We start from the raw sequence: 18747 nt of genomic DNA, 5'->3' as shown, positions 1-18747 counted from the left end.
CCCTCCATGGGATAAAACAAAACTGCCACTATAGTGAAGGCATGAGAAGCAGTTTTTACTGTAACCAGAAATAGAACCAAGAAAAGATCTGCAGAGATGAACTTGAAATGGACATTCAGACAACATTTCTGGAAGCAGTTGCGGTGTCCTCTCTCTCCCTGGCCCAACCCTAGATGGCAATTACTATCAGAGCCTTCTTTCCTCCGACAAGCCCTCCCATGTGTCAGGCCTTGCACAGAGCTAGAGGTCATGTTCCCAGGGTGACAGGGACCATCTTCCAAGTAGGCAATGAAATGACGTTGTAATCGGGGGAATGAGTCCTCATGGGAGATGGGAGGAGGATGGTGCACCTTGACAATGGTTTGTAACAGAAGATACTTGACCAGTAAACGCTGTTTCATCACATCCACCCATACCCACCCCAGGGTGCTCCAGTGGCCCATGGTTCACCAACCAACACATTCCTCCCATCAGATTAACGGTGGCGCCCATCCACCTACTAAGCACGTTTCCAATTGAAGTAATCTCCGACTCTCCACCACCACCCACCTCTCCACCTTCTCATTCCTCTCTACAGACGTAATTACTAGTTGATTACTTACTAATCCTTCTGTTAAGGAGAATTTCAGCCTCACTGTAAGGATTCGTAACACTAACAGGGAAAAACTGGAGACTAGCTGGTGAAACTTTCCTGAAGGGTAGGAATATCATAAGGAGGATGGCGTCCACACCACCAGTTCCCTTGAACTCCTCACTCCCAGCTCCCTATGAAGGATCGGTAACTTTAGAAATAAAGCATAAATGCTGTGGCAATTAGGTTTCTTCCTGGGAGTTTCTTGGGCATTCAGGAGTAACTCGTGTGTGTGTGTGTGTGTGTGTGTGTGTGTGTGTGTGTAGAAGGGAAAGGGTCGCAGGTTCCTACAGACCGGGACTCTGCTCCTTTGGCCACCTGATCCCAGGTGGCCGCGTCCCCGGGGGCGGCACGCAGGGAAGCACGGTGCCGGGGTGGCAGTGTGACACGGAGGGGTGTGACTGCGAGCCCCCCGCGCGCACCCGTACCCACCCTCGCACCCCGCACCGCCCGCGCAGCGTAACTGGCCGCTGCCGCCGCCGCAGACCGGGCTCAGGAGGTGCAAAGCACCGCGTGTGGAGCCGGAGAGGCGGGCGGGCTGCTGCCTGGCGTCCGCCGCGCGGTCCTCCCTCCTCCGCTCTCTCCGCCTCTCTCCTGGCGGCCGCGCAGCCCGGAACCTGGGAAGCCGCGGCGCCGAGCCCGCAGCTCGGGCGCGGGGACCAGCACAGAGGCGCAGGCGGCGGGAGCGCTGAGACCACAGTCGCCGCGGAGAGGCGGAGGGGAGCCCGGCCTGAGCTGGCAGAGCCGAGCGTGTGAGTGTTTGCGCGTGAAAGCGAGGGCTGCACGGTGCTCGGCACTGACACCGCCGGCCCCGGCCCAGGTCGCCGCAGCCCCGGAGCCTCCCGTCTGCGCCCCAAGGCACGCGCGAAGCAGCCATGAACACCAACGAAGCCAAGGAGTATCTGGCCCGGAGAGAAATCCCTCAGCTTTTCGAGGTAGGGGGCTAGGTCTGGCAGAGACGGACGGGGAGATGTGGGCAGGGCATCCCCGAGGTTCTCGGTGAGGAAGCCGCGCCCCGTCCCACCTTGAAGACGAGAGGCACGCAAGTGAGGGCGCTTGCAGAAGCTTGCTCGCCCGCTTGCCCGGGGGTAGCTGCCTTTCTGGCGGATTGCTGGGTCCTTGGATGGCTCGGCTCTTGTCGGGTGGCTGGGCTCAGAAACCATCTCGAAAATCAAGTTTCAGTCTTCAAACTGGTTCTGAAAGCAGGCTGCCCCCCGCGCATCCCTCCGATGTGGACTCCCAGGGTGGGCTGCTGGCAGCGGCCGGCCGCGCACTCCGGGGGCGAGGATCAGGTCAGGTGGGTACCCTGGCGCCTAGCAGCGAGCAAGGACTCTGAACCGAGGGGTCCAGAGTCTCAGTCCCTCCGCGCGCCGAGGGTCGGGACCCCAGGGTTGACTCGGAAGTGAGGATGAAAGGGGCCCGGACAAGGGATAGCTTGGAGGAGAGGGATGAAGATGCAAAAAAACAAATCCGAACCCATCAAAGGCAGCGCTACCTCCCGGGTGGCAGTCACCCAGCGCTGCTCTGCGCTTTCGGTGAATGAACTGCAGAGCACGTTTTCCTGTCGTCTTGGAAGAGATAGATGGTTCTCCTTCCTCACCTCCCCAGCCCATAGCTTTCGCCCGCCTTAACCAACCCACCTAGAGAAAGCCAGTCCTAGAGGGAGTAGCGAGGCGGGCGTGACTCCTGTTGCTCTGTCTTCTTCCCACCGCATCACAGCATCTGCACCAGGGCCCCCGGGGGATGGGGGACACTTTGAGAATGCGGGAGAGGAAGCTGGAGGATGAACTAGAACCTTGGTTAGTTCTAAATGACAGCCAACCTCCCGAGTTGTTTTGCTTCCTTTCCTTCTCTCTGTGTTTGAATTTTAAAACATTCCTTAATCCTGTGTTTTTACTTAGGTTAAGGGAAAAAAATGGAAGCAAGCCAGGCTTCACAGAGCAAGTCCTGAAACCAGGTTCCCCATTTCTGAAAGATGATAAACTAAAGACTAATTGGTAAACTAGAAGTCGTGCATTGCTCTTTCTCCTATTTGAGGGGGGTTGTTCTGCTAAAAGGAATTTTATAACACCACTTGGAAAAATAATTTTGCCTCTGTTTTCCCAAATTGTCTTTAAATGGACCTCCATAATTACAGATCTTCCTTTTTAACTCACCTCTTAAACCACCGATTTCAGGTCTATCTGAAAACAAGATATCCAGGTAAATCACCCACTAAGCACAAGCCTGGTGCGTGAAACTCAAGTCTAGCAAATGTGTCACTAATATTTGAAAATAATCAGGAGATGTTGCATAAGGACAGGTCTTGAGGGTTTGTAGGATTCTTAAGAATTTTCTTTGTTTCTATCTTCAAAAAGTAAACATGGAGATGAAGAGCTGAAGGGTTTTGTCCATAAATACTACTACTGACATCAGTGTCATTCCTAAAAGAGTAATTAGAAGGCATCTGCAGGAGGGTCACCTGATTGCAAAGTGCCACTTAAATAGTACTCCTATTTTCTTTATAAATGTGGGTACTGTTTTTCTCCTTGGTAACTGCAGAGAATTTTGATCGTTTGTACATGAATATCTACACTGTTTATGCAAATAAGCAATGGCAGATGCTTTTGTTCAGGTGCTATGCTTTTCCTTGGCTTTTCTGCATATGAATGGGAGGTTACAAAATAGTACACACCCAGAAAAGGAAGTCAACTTGCTTAGGTGAAATACAGAATTATAGAGTGCTTAAATGCAATCCCAGGCAACACGAAGATGGAAGGAGACTGCTGATGACCTCCAAAGGCTCCTTCCTGTAAGAAGAATCTGTGCTGCTCGTAGCACAAGAGAAAAGTAAAACTTGGCAGCTCTCCATGTGATGAATGTAGATAGCAAAACCAAATGCTTTAAGTTTCCAAACTGGATTTTATCCCTCAAAAATGCAATATGGGTACCTATATAAAGTTTCTAGGTATATAAAGTTTCAATTAAATATCTATCAAACCCAAAACATTGGACACAGTTGCAGATACTAGACACCATTGTAGACCAAGAGAATGATTATTGAATCTAAATATTGTCAAGCAACAATCTGTATCTTACTGACATTTCAGATTTCTTTTTGACATGAGACGTCACATGAACTAAAAGGATAGGTTCAAGTTTGGGATGTGTTTCCATTTCTAGATTAAATGTTTAAGGCAAAAATCACTTTTCCCTAATTCTGTCATGAAAACTTAACTCTAGTTAACTTTATGGTATGTATATTGATCTTGTGTCGTTGTGCCTTAGAGCAGAGATTTGGCAATCCATTTGAATACTGGGGAAAGTCAAAATAGATTACTCAAGTTCTCAAAGCGGTAACTCAAATAGACTGAGTAAAACAATATCTGCTTGTTGTTTTGGATCCCTGATGGTGACTATTAGAAGAAAAGATTTAAATTATCTATGAAGGAGTGGACCTCATTCTCGCTTCTGATATCTGTACCCCTTTTGGAGTCAGATTCGGTTAGAAAGGGTGGAAACATATATTTTCCAGCAAAAAATTCTTCATTGAGTATGTTCACTCATTTTAGGGCAATAAAAGGGATAAAAACTCAATGTTGGCTTAAAACTCAACATTCAGAAAACTAGGATCATGGCATCCAGTCCCATCACTTTGTGGCTGATAGATGAGGAAACAATGGAAACAGTGACAGATTTTATCTTTTTGGGCTCCAGAATCACTGCAGATAGTGACTGCAGCCATGAAATTAAAAGACGCTTGCTCCTTGGAAGAAAAGCTATGACCAACCTAGACAGCATATTAAAAAGCAGAGACATTACTTTGCTGATAAAGTTCCATCTAGTCAAGGCTATGGTTTTTCCTGTAGTCCTGTATGGATGTGAGTTAGACTATAAAGAAAGCTGAGTGCCAAAGAATTGATGCTTTTGAACTGTGGTGTTGAAGGAGACTCTTGAGAGTCCCTTGGACCACAAGGAGATCAAACCAGTCAATCCTAAAGGAAATCAGTCCTGAATATTCATTGGAAGGACTGATGCTGAAGCTGAAACTCCAACTTGGCCACCTGATGCAAAGAACTGACTCATTGGGAAAGATCCTGATGCTGGGAAAGATTGAGGGCAGGAGCAGAAGGGGATGACAGAGGATAAGATGGTTGGATGGCATCACTGACTCAATGGCCAAGAGTTGGTGATGGACAGTGGGGCCTGGTGTGTTGCAGTCCATGGGGTTGCAAAGAGTTGGACACGACTGAGCGACTGAACTGAGGGATAAAAAAATTAAAGGTCTAATCTCAGTTGGTAAAGAATCCGCCGGCAATGCAGGAGACCTGGGTTTGATCCCTGGGTTGTGAAGATCCACTGGAGAAGGGATAGGCTACCCACTCCAATATTCTGGCCTGGAGAATTCTATGGACTGTATAGTCTACGGGGTCGCAAAGAGTCGGACATGACTGAGTGACTTTCACTTCACTTTCACTTTCAATCTTGAATGACTCAAATTGCAGTTGGATTACCTATGGGGCACAGATTTTCTGGCACTTTCTTTTTATCCCATATATGTTTTTACAAGATGTAGAGAGAGGAATATAGGAAATCAAAACCATTGAGTTGGAATCCTAGGCCTACGAGTTTCTAGCTGAGTAACCTAGGTCAATTCACTAACATCTCTGAACCCTGAGTTCCTAGTCTATGAATGAGGATAACAATGCCAAATAGGACTGAAAGTGCATTAAGTAAGCTAAAGCACACAGATATACAGTAAGATGTAGAGTAAGCCCTGTCACGGAGTTAGCTACGTTAATGTAGGAGGAATGTGAGGAGTTAAACGCAATGTGTGTGTGTGTGTGTGTGTGTGTGTGTGTGTGTGTATGTATGTATGCCCAGGTTCATTTTTTCCACTCCCTCTGCAGTTGAACCCCTCAGATTGAACATTCTAACCCATATTACTTAGGGTTTCAGAGGATTAATGTACCTGGTAGAGACTGCCTACCATTTTGAGCAACTCACACAAGAATAATTTGAAAATAAAGTGCTGTATTTAGAAAAGCTATTAGCCTTTCAAAAAGTGTATGTTTTGTTTATTAATAACAGTGATAATAATCCTCAATGCTTTCCATAAAATACTCCAAAAGAAAACTTTCACATCAGTTCAGTTCCCAGGAATGAGCATTTCCAAATTTGTAGCATTTATATAAATTAATACTTGTGACATATCAGACACCAGGCTTTCTTCTATAATTTCAATTACATATTGAAATATACACATTGTAGTGATTTATTTTATATCAAATAGATTTTTTGGAGTCAGTCTTTATATTTTGAGTGTATTTTTTTTCTGGTTAGAGAACAGTCCAGGATGTACCTGCCATGTGCAAGGAAAAGTGTCAGAGGCTGGATAGTGAGAAATAAATAAGACCCATACTGTATTGTTGAAGACTTTATAGGTTAGAAGAGAAGACCAAAACATAAACTGATGGTTTTAGTATGAATGACAGGTAAGAGGTTTTTCTGGGTACAATGAACACCAAAGAAGGGGTCTGCAAGCCAACCCAAGGGCTCAGTGGGGACTTTCTGATGATGATTATGATGGTGATTAAAACCATAAACGTTTATTATTTACTGTGTTCCAGGTGTTTCATTCCATAAATCACCCTCTGCAACTGAGGCTTGGAGACTTTAAGGATGGGTAGGAATGAAATCAGTCTTGACTGGGGCATTTTTACACACTGTACTTAATCTCATATTGATAGAGTTCATCCATTTTAAACAATGCAGTTGCCCTCATTGTTTTTGTTTTGTTTTTTGCCTTAATTGTTTAAAGGACAGAGAATGCTGAGCTGAAAACTAACTGGTCAAGAATTTAAGGGGTTGTTTTAATTACTTAGTAAGAGCATAATTTCAACTCAAATTGTTATTTAAAAAATGCAAAGAATCCAAACAACCCAGAATTTAAAGATGGGATATACACTATTTTGACAAAGGTGGTTTAAAAACATACTTTATGTGGACGTATTTTGTTGTTATATTTCAGAGCCTTTTGAATGGACTGATGTGTTCGAAGCCTGAAGACCCAGTAGAGTACTTGGAAAGTTGTTTACAGAAAGTAAAGGAATTAGGGGGATGTGACAAGGTGAAATGGGATACATTTGTAAGCCAGGAGAAGAAGACTTTACCTCCACTCAATGGAGGACAGTCACGGAGATCCTTCCTAAGAAATGGTAATGTATATGTAGAATAATAGTTTATATTTATAGCAATATTCTTTAAAACATAACGTATAAACTGTAGGCAGTGATTTAATTTAATAGGTTTTCAAATGCTTGAAAGGATATTTGGTCCTGAAACAGGACTAATTTCTCTCTGCTACTAATTCTAATCCCCTCTATGATAAGACAAACAGAATTACATACTGTTGTCCAGTACTTCACTAAAAGCTTAATGAAATTTTTTACTGACTTCATTATTTTGTAAAATGAATTACATTAACAAACTGAATTTTTCTTAAAATTGCAATAAGACTTTTCCAAATAAATAAGTAGATGACAGACAAAATTGATAGTTATTAATAACTATAACATTTTTATTAGCTAAGAAGAGATTTAACTTGTTGCTGTGTTTCCAAATTCATTTTAATGTATCTGCATAAATGCATGTAAAGTTTATACTAGTTAACTCAAGAAGGATTTATTTAACAGGTACTGAATGCAAAGCATGAGATTAGGCATTTGGGTGCTATGAAAGAAATGGGATGCATAAACTTGTTTAACAATTTTAGGAATAATTTGGAGCTAAGAACTGGAGTTCACTAGAGGAGATTCATGGTATCCTAGCTTTCCAAAATTTGTGTTTATCAAAATTAGTTCAACATCAGCCAAGCAGCCTTTTAGGCTCCAGATAAAATTGAGAAATATAATAGTATTTGCAAAGTGGAATCAGTTCCAATCAGAAGAAGCCAATTAATTCTTTTCCAGTGGGCCAAATCATTCTATTTTCAAAATTTAAACCATTCTTAAAAATTGTACCTAGATAAGTTTTAATTATGCAGATGGAATTTGAAACAGAGACAATTCTATTTGCAATAAATACAAGGAGAAATACATTTTAGTTTGTTTTATCTTACCATTGGGGCTCCCCTGGTGGCTTAGTGGTAAAGAACCCACCTGCCAATGCAGGAGACACTGGGTTAAATCCCTGAGTTGAAAAGATTCCCTGGAGAAGAAAATGGCAACCCACTCCAGTATTCTTGCCTGGAAAATTCCATGGACAGGAGAGCCTGGTGGGCCATAGTCCATAGGGTTGCAAAGAGTCAGACACAACAACTAAACAACAGCAACATCTTACCTTGACACCCTTAAATTTTATTTGAACATGGGGAGGAGTCATAGTGTATTAATTTTTAAGAAACACAAGCAAGGAGAAAAAGCAGAAATGCTATTGTCTCAGAAATATCTCCGGAGAGGAGAAGACTTCTCTGTCCATGCAGGAGCTCCTCTAGGTCATTTAGGCTTCAATGTTCAAAAGAGCACCTGTAGGCAGTTATCACGGTGGCAGACCACTTAGGAAATTACTGCTTAAGGGAACACAGTGATAGTTCTGTGAGCTTGAAGGGTTCATACACCTTCCCCAAAGGGCTAATTTCCTTCCCAGAATGTCATAATATATTTGTATCTGGCTCAATGTTATATACATGCCCTCTGCCCTTGTTAAATCAAGTGACAAATATGGGGAATTTCTTTTTAAATCTGTAAGCACTACAAACCTTAAGTATTACTGGATTTAGTCTAAGATATGTTTATGCTTTCAAATGTAAGTCTAAGAGGATGTGACATTCACCTAATTGAAAAGCTGCTCTCAGACTGGTTGTATAAACTAGAACTTTGTAGCAAAATGAAATTTGAATGCTTCTATTTTATACGATTACTTGTCTTCATTATATATAGAAGCCAGGCAGGCCAAGTATATAGTAGACAATGGTGGGGATATGGTGAAACTGGAGAACAACACTAGAGGGAACAGTCATTGTCTAAAGGCAGTCAAGCACAAATTTGGGGAAAACATCAAGATGAACAAAGCACATCTATGGGGCTGCACTGGACCCACTGATGACCATTTTGGAACCCTCAATTAGCAGAATGAGCTACAATAGGAATGGAAAATGTAGGTGTAAGTTTCATTAAAATTGAAATTGCTTGTGAATTTTAGACTTTCCATACCTGTTGACACTTTACCAGAATTCCCACTTAGAAATCTTTTACTTAATCATCAAATAAAAGCTTTCACATACTATGGAAACAAGAATGTTATATCACACTGTCTGATATCTGGAACATAGCCTAAAAGGCAGAAAATAGTTCCCAAACTGATGAATCCTGAAATAATAAAATTTTATTTTATGAAATGCTATACAAGTTTGTGCTCTGTAGGTTTTTAACTGTGATTTATAGAATACATTGTTAAAAAATAAACAGTATTGCTAACTTCCCTGTAACTTAAAGTGTTGTCATTATTTCTAGAAATAAAAAGTGATTTGTACATTTTTGCTGAAATATTGACAGAGCTATGCTAATATATAATTATCATGAAAAATTATTCTGTGAAATAAAACATTTTAATAATTTTTAAGCAACTTACTTTTCTAAGTAAAAATATAAAACAAGAATAAATTATTAGCTGACAGTTCTTTAAAATGTTATACTATAAATGTGAGATGAGCATCCATTTTTTTGCAGTGTATGTACAACTGAACAAATGATTACTCATAAATTAAGAGTTTTAGTCCCATAGCGCCAAATGTCCATAGAACTTTTCTTTTGGAATATCTCATTGTCATCTTTACTGAACATGTCAAAAACTAAACATATCATATTTGCTTCAAAACGACCCTCCTTTACTTATTTCCATGGAGTCAGTCAATAAGTCAGTTGAGCTGTAAAATAACCATGTATTGAGTACTGCTATGTGTCAGATACGCTTTTAAGACTGAGGTTGTGTAGCCTCCAAGAAAGAACAAACATGGCACATGCCCTCACGGAACTTACAGTGTAGGATGAAGCCAAGCATTAAATATGTAACTAGAAGCGCAGTGACTGCTATAGGAAATACCATATGCTGATATTAACAAGGCAGGTGGATCCATCCTTGGCTAGATTCAAGGTGGTCTTCCTGGAAGACCTGATATGCTAATATAAGAGACAGAAAGCTGAGTAGGTGTCAGATAGAAAAGGATGGAGGAGATTGAGAGTGTACTAGGGAACAGGGAACAGAAATACCTGACATAGGAGAGGCCTGGATAAAGACAAGAAGGAGAGAAGCCCAGTATTTCTGGAACATTAAAGAGAGGGCAGGAAGATACAGTATGAAATGCAGTGCGTTCCTATCTTTTAGGCTTTTCACCTGGCAGTTGTTTTTGAACAGGCACCTTCACTGATCTCTCATGTATGCGTGTGCGCTAAGTCGCTTCAGTCATGTCCAACCTATGCGACCCTTTGGACTGTAGCCCACCAGCTCCTCTGTCCATGGGATTCTCCAGGCAAGAATATTAGAGTGAATTGCCATACCCTCCTCCGGAAGAGTATGGCAGAAGATCTCCTCTAGGAGGTCTTCCCGACCCAGGGACTGAACTCATGTCTCCTGCATTAACAGGCAGGTTCTTTACCACTAGCGCCATCTGGGAAGCCCATATCCGAATCCAAGTCATGTCCTTATCCAAATCATGTCCCTCATATCCAGCACTCATTTCCATATCCCCTATTCCCCTCTTACCTAAGCCCTCACTTCTCTTGTGTGAATCACTTTAACAGCCTTCTAGCTGTACTCTTCCTGCTCCTAGTTTTTCCCTACTCAAATCCATTCTAACCACCACCAGATTTATTTTCCTGGAAAACATATTTCATTATGTCATTCCTCTACCCCCAAAAATCCTCCACTGGGTTTCTACCAGATTGAAGCTGAAACCATTATCCTGGTGATTAAAGTCCTCCACATTGTGACCACACACTACCTACCCATCTTCTGGCTTTTCTCCATGTGCGTGCTAAGTTGCTGCTATCATGGAACTTTTTCTAATGGGAGAGGACAAACAACAAATGAATTAGAGGCCTCTCAGATGGTGAAGAGGTATGTGCTGTAAAGACCATTATTATAAGGGGCGATGTCCTTGAAACTAACTGAGCGGCTGCCCCAGATTAAAATGTCAGTAAAGTCCTCTTATAGGAGGTGACATTTAAACTGAAATGTGAGTGACAAGAAGCAGTTAGCCATGGGCTCAGTAAGGAAAGAGTATTTCAAGCAATGGACTTTCGGCCAAGTGTGAAAGCAAGCAACCAGTAGGGGTCTGTTGCAGTCATCTGGGTAAATGATGGTAGTTTGGGAAATAGTTGTGTTAGTGGAGACACAGAAAAAAAAAAAAAAAAAACAACTGTGTTACAGATATGTTTTAGAGGTAAGTCTATGGGGACAGATGTGAAGAGTGAGGGAAGAAAATAGTCAAGGATAATGCTTAAAGTGGTGCCCTGTGTTGGATGAAGTAATTCAATTTCAAGGCAGACCAGGATAATATTGTTAGTGCCTTTACTGACATAGCCCTTCCCAGAATTTTCTAAAGAATACCCACTGTCATCTGTAGACAACCTCACTCTTTTCTTGTAAATAAAGTGAGTCCCATGAGTCAGTAGTCAATGACCTCATTTATTGTATGAACAGAAAATGAAAAGTTCTGCCTGGAGTGATGTGAGCATTATGCCATGCTAAAATCCAGTGATGCCCTTAACCAGATTTCTCATGGAAGGCCAGGCGACCTTCCGTCTCCTTTGTGCTGTTGCCTTTGGGGTAGTTACAGTTCTCTTTGCCTCCTTGAATACCAGACCATGATGAAGAAGGAAGGATCTATGAATCAAATATCAACAGCTGGTTGAGGCCATGTGCCTGACTTGGGCTTGCCAGCTCTGTCCTCTGGTCTATTTGAATATGTCATTTGTATTTCCAACTCGAGTCTTGTATTTTATTTCTCCCAACTGAGAAATCCTTTCTACATTTCATCACCTGTTCTAGTCTTTCGAGGTTCAAGTCCTGCCTCCTTTGCAAGTTCTTTTATACCACTCCAGCCCAGATGGATCTACTCATTCATTGAACTCCTATGGTGTTTACCATAGAGATATTCATTTTAGCACTTAAAAAACATGGTATACATACTGCTACCAAAAATAAGCATGTAAGCTCTATATTGTAAGCTCTGTGAGGATAGGATTACATCTTATTTTATTTTTCTACTGAACCATCCTCAACACACTAACATGTCTAACAATAAATAGCAAATATTTGTCACTATTGTAGATATAAATTTAAATCTTCATAGTCACATTTTTTAATCAAGGAGATTAAAGATAATAAATATTGGGAAAGTAAAGTTAAATGACAATGAAAGATGTTCCAAATGTAGAAAATGTTTGCTACTCTCTGCCTTGTAACAATACCTTAAGGTTTTCTGCATTATGCCACCAAGCTGTTCCACGGAATGACACCATAGTACCTGAATCATAGTGACTGCATATCTATATTTATGGATAAATGAAACATTATATGATAGCATTATCTCCATGGGCAGCTGCATATGGTTGTGAAAGTTGTGAAGGTATGCAGTACACTACTCTAGCGAGCACCGTTTTCGGAGAACAAGATATACATGAACTACCAAGCAAGACTAGGCGAACTTAATGTTCCACTAGGGCCGAGGTTGGCAGCCTACGAACCGAGGGCCAAGTCTGGCTTCCTGCTTGTTTTTATAAACAAAGTTTAATTGGAACACAAGCACATCCACTTGTTTACTTATTATCTAAGACTGTTTTCCTAACTATTAATAATTGTAGTATGAGACTCTATGACCCTCAAAGCCCCAGGTGGAGACTATCTGACCCTTTAAGGAAGAGTTTGCTGACTGCTTAAGGGGACAGTAATCTACTCTCAGTTGAAAACAATCAGAATCATTTAATTTTAAAATTTCTTTCTTTTTTTTTTTGCAACATTTTATTTTATTTTTTTATTAGTTTTTTATTTTTTTAATTCTAAAATCTTTAATTCTTACATGCGTTCCCAAACATGAACCCCCCTCCCACCTCCCTCCCCATAACATCTCTGTGGGTCATCCCCATGCACCAGCCCCAAGCATGCTGTATCCTGCGTCAGACATAGACTGGCGATTCAATTCTTACATGATAGTATACATGTTAGAATGCCATTCTCCCAAATCATCCCACCCTCTCCCTCTCCCTCTGAGTCCAAAAGTCCGTTATACACAGCTGTGTCTTTTTTCCTGTCTTGCATACAGGGTCGTCATTGCCATCTTTCTAAATTCCATATATATGTGTTAGTATACTGTATTGGTGTTTTTCTTTCTGGCTTACTTCACTCTGTATAATCAGCTCCAGTTTCATCCATCTCATCAGAACTGATTCAAATGAATTCTTTTTAACGGCTGAGTAATACTCCATTGTGTATATGTACCACAGCTTTCTTATCCATTCATCTGCTGATGGACATCTAGGTTGTTTCCATGTCCTGGCTATTATAAACAGTGCTGCGATGAACATTGGGGTACATGTGTCTCTTTCAATTCTGGTTTCCTCGGTGTGTATGCCCAGCAGTGGGATTGCTGGGTCATAAGGTAGTTCTATTTGCAATTTTTTAAGGAATCTCCACACTGTTCTCCATAGCAGCTGTACTAGTTTGCATTCCCACCAACAGTGTAGGAGGGTTCCCTTTTCTCCACACCCTCTCCAGCATTTATTGCTTGCAGATTTTTGGATCGCAGCCATTCTGACTGGTGTGAAGTGGTACCTCATTGTGGTTTTGATTTGCATTTCTCTAATAATGAGTGATGTTGAGCATCTTTTCATGTGTTTGTTAGCTATCCGTATGTCTTCAACTAATTGGTTAAGTGCATAAAATGTTTTATTGTGCTTTTTTTTTTTTTTCCGTTTCAAAGTTATCTTACTCTTTTGCAGTAATGCCTGAAAATTCAAACTTTCCTTATCGGCGGTATGATCGGCTCCCTCCAATTCATCAATTCTCCATAGAAAGTGACACGGACCTTTCTGAGACTGCAGAGCTAATTGAGGAGTATGAGGTCTTTGATCCTACTAGACCTCGACCAAAAATCATTCTTGTCATAGGTATGAGGCAGAAAGCAAAATTCTCATGCTATTGCTCTCTTTGTTCGTATGTTTATGTTCCAAAAATTATGTCAACTATGCACCATATTTGCAAATACTTAGCTGGATAATAAGTAGAATAGAAACAAAAACTCGAGAGACAGTAGATGGACATATTTTTAGTATCATTTTCAATAAAATATATTGTTATATTTAATGCCTATTGTACTTTTATAGAATCTCATTACAATGTCGTAGAAATTCCTGGTCACTGAAAACAAGTGACCTCTTCAAGATTTATTGTCTTGTGGTTTTTATCTGCTTAATTTTTAACGTAGGTAACTGCATCCATTAGAAGTGTTCTAAACATTGATGTGGTTTTTTTTCCTTTAACTCAACAAACTGAATTTTTACTATTAACTTTTGAGAAAAAAATAAATAATAATAATATGTTGGTAAAGATTCATATAAATGAATCTTCCTTATGACATACTGGCACCTACAATGAAATCTAAGTTTGATATTATTAGACAAGCAAATCTAATAGAACAATGTTTTACACAGCAAGTAATATCTGAGTATTAATGAATATAACAAGGATAATAGTTAATTTTTTTAATCGCCATGGTGAATCTTATGTTGAATATGAAAGTATCAGTCTGATGCCATTTCACAAGGAATAGATATTGAAAATGTCTGAAGTAATTTTACAACATGCATTTTTGACCACCCTTGCAATTCTAGCTTCCTCAAAAGCTGTAGAATTATGAGAGACCTGTGAATATGAAACATTTGTAATCATTGTCTCACTTCCAATTTGACTTATCTTTTGCAAAGATAACCAAAAGCAAAAATCTAGTGTGAGATATTCAAAGCTATATTCTAGCCAGCAATTGTTAGCCAAAGGCCACATGTATACAGCCCCCAAGCAAAGAAATACTGTTCCCAAAAGATCTAATGATGATGGCAACTGGGAAAAAAACATGCCAATAAACATAAGAAAAAGAGTTCAAGTTGACCAGACTAGCAGGAGGGACATTTGTACGTCTATAAGTCTAATGAAAATAAAGTTGCAAATATATTTAGCCCTGGATTGTTATAATAATTGTAGTGTGAGAGTACAGAAATCAATTTTCTAAAATGTCAAAATATTCTCATGGTTTATGGCAGCCACTAACTATTATGCCATAAATCTCTATCTATTCTTGAAACTGGAATTTTTGTGTATGTGCTTAAAATTTTGGAGTTCTTACCGAGAAGACAAGGAAATGCCTTATTAAAAGATAAAGCCAGAGGTAAAGAATTGTTGGAAATTGTTTCACCATCTTATAATGAGATATTCTCTGTTTTGTTTTTCTTGTTGTTGTTAGTACAGTATTGGTGATTATTATCAAGATAAACAAATGAAAGCTTGTTCATGAAAAGGGTGTAGTACAAGTTGCTGTTGTAAAAATAGCACATGTATATGAATTTTTTGTACACTGTGAATTTTATATGAAAATTATTTTAAAATTTCCGTAAACTAAGATCTGTGGAGAAGACACAAATGCTCAAATCCCATCCACTTCACAGTTCTTTTTTACTGAATAAAATCAGCTAGTTTCCCAAGGGTGTGATTTTGGTTTTAGACTTACACAATGTGTTATAACATTTTATGTGTTATAAGAATGAAACAGAACCAGTGAGCAAAAATAACTTTTAGAGGACTGAGATAAGAGAAGAAAAGAATTGAACCTTAGGTTGTCTGAGAAAATTGGGACGATTTTATGACTTTTGAGGAATTATAAAATAATTGTACCTGAACCTTACAAATTTTTATTAGTTCCATCCTGACAAAGAGTGGAGGAGTACAGATCCCCACATCTAAATAAGCAAAATTTCCCTTCTGGCAATACAAAAAAAAATTTTTTAAGCTAGCCTTCTTGGCACAGATGTTAATGAATTTCTCTTATGTTAGCATAATTGTAAAATGTAAGAATAAGAGGGATCCTAATATTTAAAGTAGTGGAATTAAATAAATTGAGCAAATTAAACTTACTCTGGTTTCAGGGAGAAGAAAATAAGATTAATTTGTTATGATGCTTCAGTAGTCAAATTCATCCAATATATTAATGCTATTCTCTGTCAATTATGCTAATCATATTTTTTGTTGTCTACTGTTGCCTCCATTAGTTGACAAAAAGCTATTTTTTCTTGAAGGTGCCATAACTTTCTTAGCGTGTTTGAATTTTTTTTAATTCAGTGAAATTTGTGGTGTCTTAATTTGATGACTTATGAGATCATAAGATTTAGAAAGGTGTGAAATGTAGTTTATGAAAGATAACTTTCATTCTTCAGGGATCAAATTAGTTTGACTTTGTTGACAGCGTTGGTCATGTATTTATTTTTCTTCAAGCCATGATTTAATAGGCCAAAAGCAGCTATTAATATTTGAGACCAAAGCTTGCTTTTCATTTGGCAGTAATGAATTTAATATAGTATTAATGGTAGTTTAATGATAAGTCTAGTAGGACTGTATTTAGAGCTTCTTAGCAAGAGAATGTCAAAAATGTCAATAAATTTCTAAGTTTAATGAGGCAATGAAAAGACAAAAGCCAGTTTTACGAAGATCTCAATCCCAAAAAGGATCTCACTATACCAGCTGATCTAAGACTTCTGGATATTAAACATTTTTTAAAGAAAATAAGCCCTGGCCAACCAAGTTGACTCACTCAGAATTCTCCTACAAAATCCAAAACAAAGTGAAACAAATACCTTTTTTTTTTTGCTTATTAGTTGCAACAAGAATTTTTTTTTATGTACAAAATAATGATATGTAGAATGATTTCTACCCCCCAAAAAATTGGTAAATGGAATTAGTATAGAGACCATCAACTCACTTTTCTATTGACTTTTTATTTTCAATATGGTTTAACAAATTGTAATTATATTTCAGTGAATATTACCAAAAATAGTTCATTGCATATTTTAAAAATATTCTGTCTACACTCAATAATTTATGATTAAGTATTTGAAAATATTTTATTTGTATAATTGCCAACAAATAACAAATCAGAGTGGGATGATTGTTATGTGCATTATTTCAAAATTTACCCAGACTTTAGATTCCAATTAATCTAGGTTGTCTAAAAATATAAATCAACCAAGATAATATAATATTTGGAAATAAAATTTGAGGTATATATTTTATAATTATTTAGGTGCTTATGTTTAAAAAAAAATAAATGGCAGTTCCCAATTATTGGTATTGATCTGTGTTGCAAAATATTGATTATTTCATGCTAATGTGTCACAAAATCAAAATTATCATGAGTTCTATGAAGTTGTTCTACCTTAAAGATCTCTTCCATTCACTCTTCATATTTTTTTTTCACTCTTCATATTTATTGCATCAAACTTCTTTTGAATTTAAAGGCGACAAGGCAAAGAGATGCTTGGACAGTTCAAAGAAAAATTTAAGGAAGCCATGTCAATATTGCTGTGCTTTTGGTTAAAACTAATTTTTACATTTCACTGCGCTTGAATTCCATTGTTGTGTAATACATTTCTGTCATTTTGATCATTGTCTTTTGTATCTCACAGAATTTTTTTTTTATTACAGAGGATAAAAGTATTAGGGCTTACACAGAAAAAAATGGAAGCAGTTTCAGGTGTATTATTCAACTTTTAAAATTAGTTGTTTACTAAAATTGGTGAAGGAAAAAAGGTCTCTTTCATTTAATAAGTTGATCATGACAGTTCTACCCTTTCCTTAGCAAAATCCACACGTTCTCTGCATTCAGAGGTGGCTCTGAGAATGTCACAAACAAGTAGAATAGTTTCCACACTGGTTGCTGGTCTAGACTCGTCATCTCAAGATAAAGACAATAGCTGTATAAAAGGGGATTTCTTATTGTATCGGAAAGTCACAGTTTTGCTTCTTTTAAATGACAGGTGGTCCAGGAAGTGGAAAGGGTACTCAGAGTTTGAAAATCGCAGAACGTTATGGATTTCAGTATATTTCAGTAGGAGAGCTATTAAGGAAGAAGATCCACAGTACCAGCAGCAATAGGAAATGGAGTCTTATTGCCAAAATAATTACAACTGGAGAACTGGCCCCACAGGTACTGTTATAATTTGCTTCTGTCCTGCAAAGATTCTTCTACGAGTTGTCAGTGTAAGTTTAACTGTGGTTTTTCATCTTTTTTCTTAAAAAAAAAAAAAGGAAACAACAATTACAGAGATAAAACAAAAATTGATGCAAATGCCTGATGAAGTGGGCATTGTTATCGATGGATTTCCAAGAGACGTCGCTCAGGCTCTATCTTTTGAGGACCAAGTAAGACTGTCTCCTTATATTTTAAATGACTGTTTTTTGTGTGTGCTTAAATCTTTGATATTAAAAATATATACATTTCTTGAAAGACTTGCTGTTATTTGGCATGAATTTGGCCTGAAAATGAACAAGTACATAAATTTGGGTTAGCAGAGGTCATTTCTTTGGCACAAGTGCTTAAAAATTGAAGACAGGCTCTGCCAAAAAGAAAAGATAACTAATAATAGACTCCACATTCTCAATGCAGGCTGACTGGTTTCGATCTCTGGTCAGGGAACTGGATCCCACATGCTGTAACTAAATAGATCCTGCATGTGGCAACCAAGATCAAGGATCCCATGTGCTGCAACTAAGACCTGGTGCGGCCAAATAAGTTAATTAATTTATTTTTTAAAAAAGCAAGTCATGATCAGTACTGCCCAGGGATGTAAAATATCACCCTACCTACCTATAACAAGGTATGGTTTATGTTTCAGTTTTCCAAAACTTACTTAAATTTGAGCAGACTATGCCTGCTCAATACTCAACAACCTATTTTAAAGGGAAATAAATCAATTAAAATATTTTGTTTCCTTATATATTTAACTATTTAATTTTGAAAAGCTAGTGTGACTAATTTTTCATTCAAAAATCTTAACTACAAAAATAATAAATATTAGGGCTTCCCTGGTGGCTTA

The 18747-nt window shown here is 38.8% G+C and overlaps 1 protein-coding gene across 1 annotated transcript in view; it reads left to right on the top strand.

The window, feature by feature from the left end:
- The first annotated feature begins 1506 nt into the window (after window positions 1-1506).
- The window catches only part of AK5 (adenylate kinase 5), a 270567-nt gene continuing 253326 nt past the window's right edge, over window positions 1507-18747 (top strand). The window contains exons 1-5 of the mRNA XM_052637682.1: window positions 1507-1566; window positions 6642-6828; window positions 13609-13776; window positions 17689-17858; window positions 17960-18073. Of these exons, the coding sequence (XP_052493642.1) occupies window positions 1507-1566; window positions 6642-6828; window positions 13609-13776; window positions 17689-17858; window positions 17960-18073 (699 nt within the window). The remainder of the gene's footprint in view (window positions 1567-6641; window positions 6829-13608; window positions 13777-17688; window positions 17859-17959; window positions 18074-18747) is intronic.

Source organism: Budorcas taxicolor, chromosome 3 (assembly GCF_023091745.1).
Source record: "Budorcas taxicolor isolate Tak-1 chromosome 3, Takin1.1, whole genome shotgun sequence".
Taxonomy (NCBI): domain Eukaryota; kingdom Metazoa; phylum Chordata; class Mammalia; order Artiodactyla; family Bovidae; genus Budorcas; species Budorcas taxicolor.
This window is presented reverse-complemented; position numbering and strand designations above follow the sequence as displayed.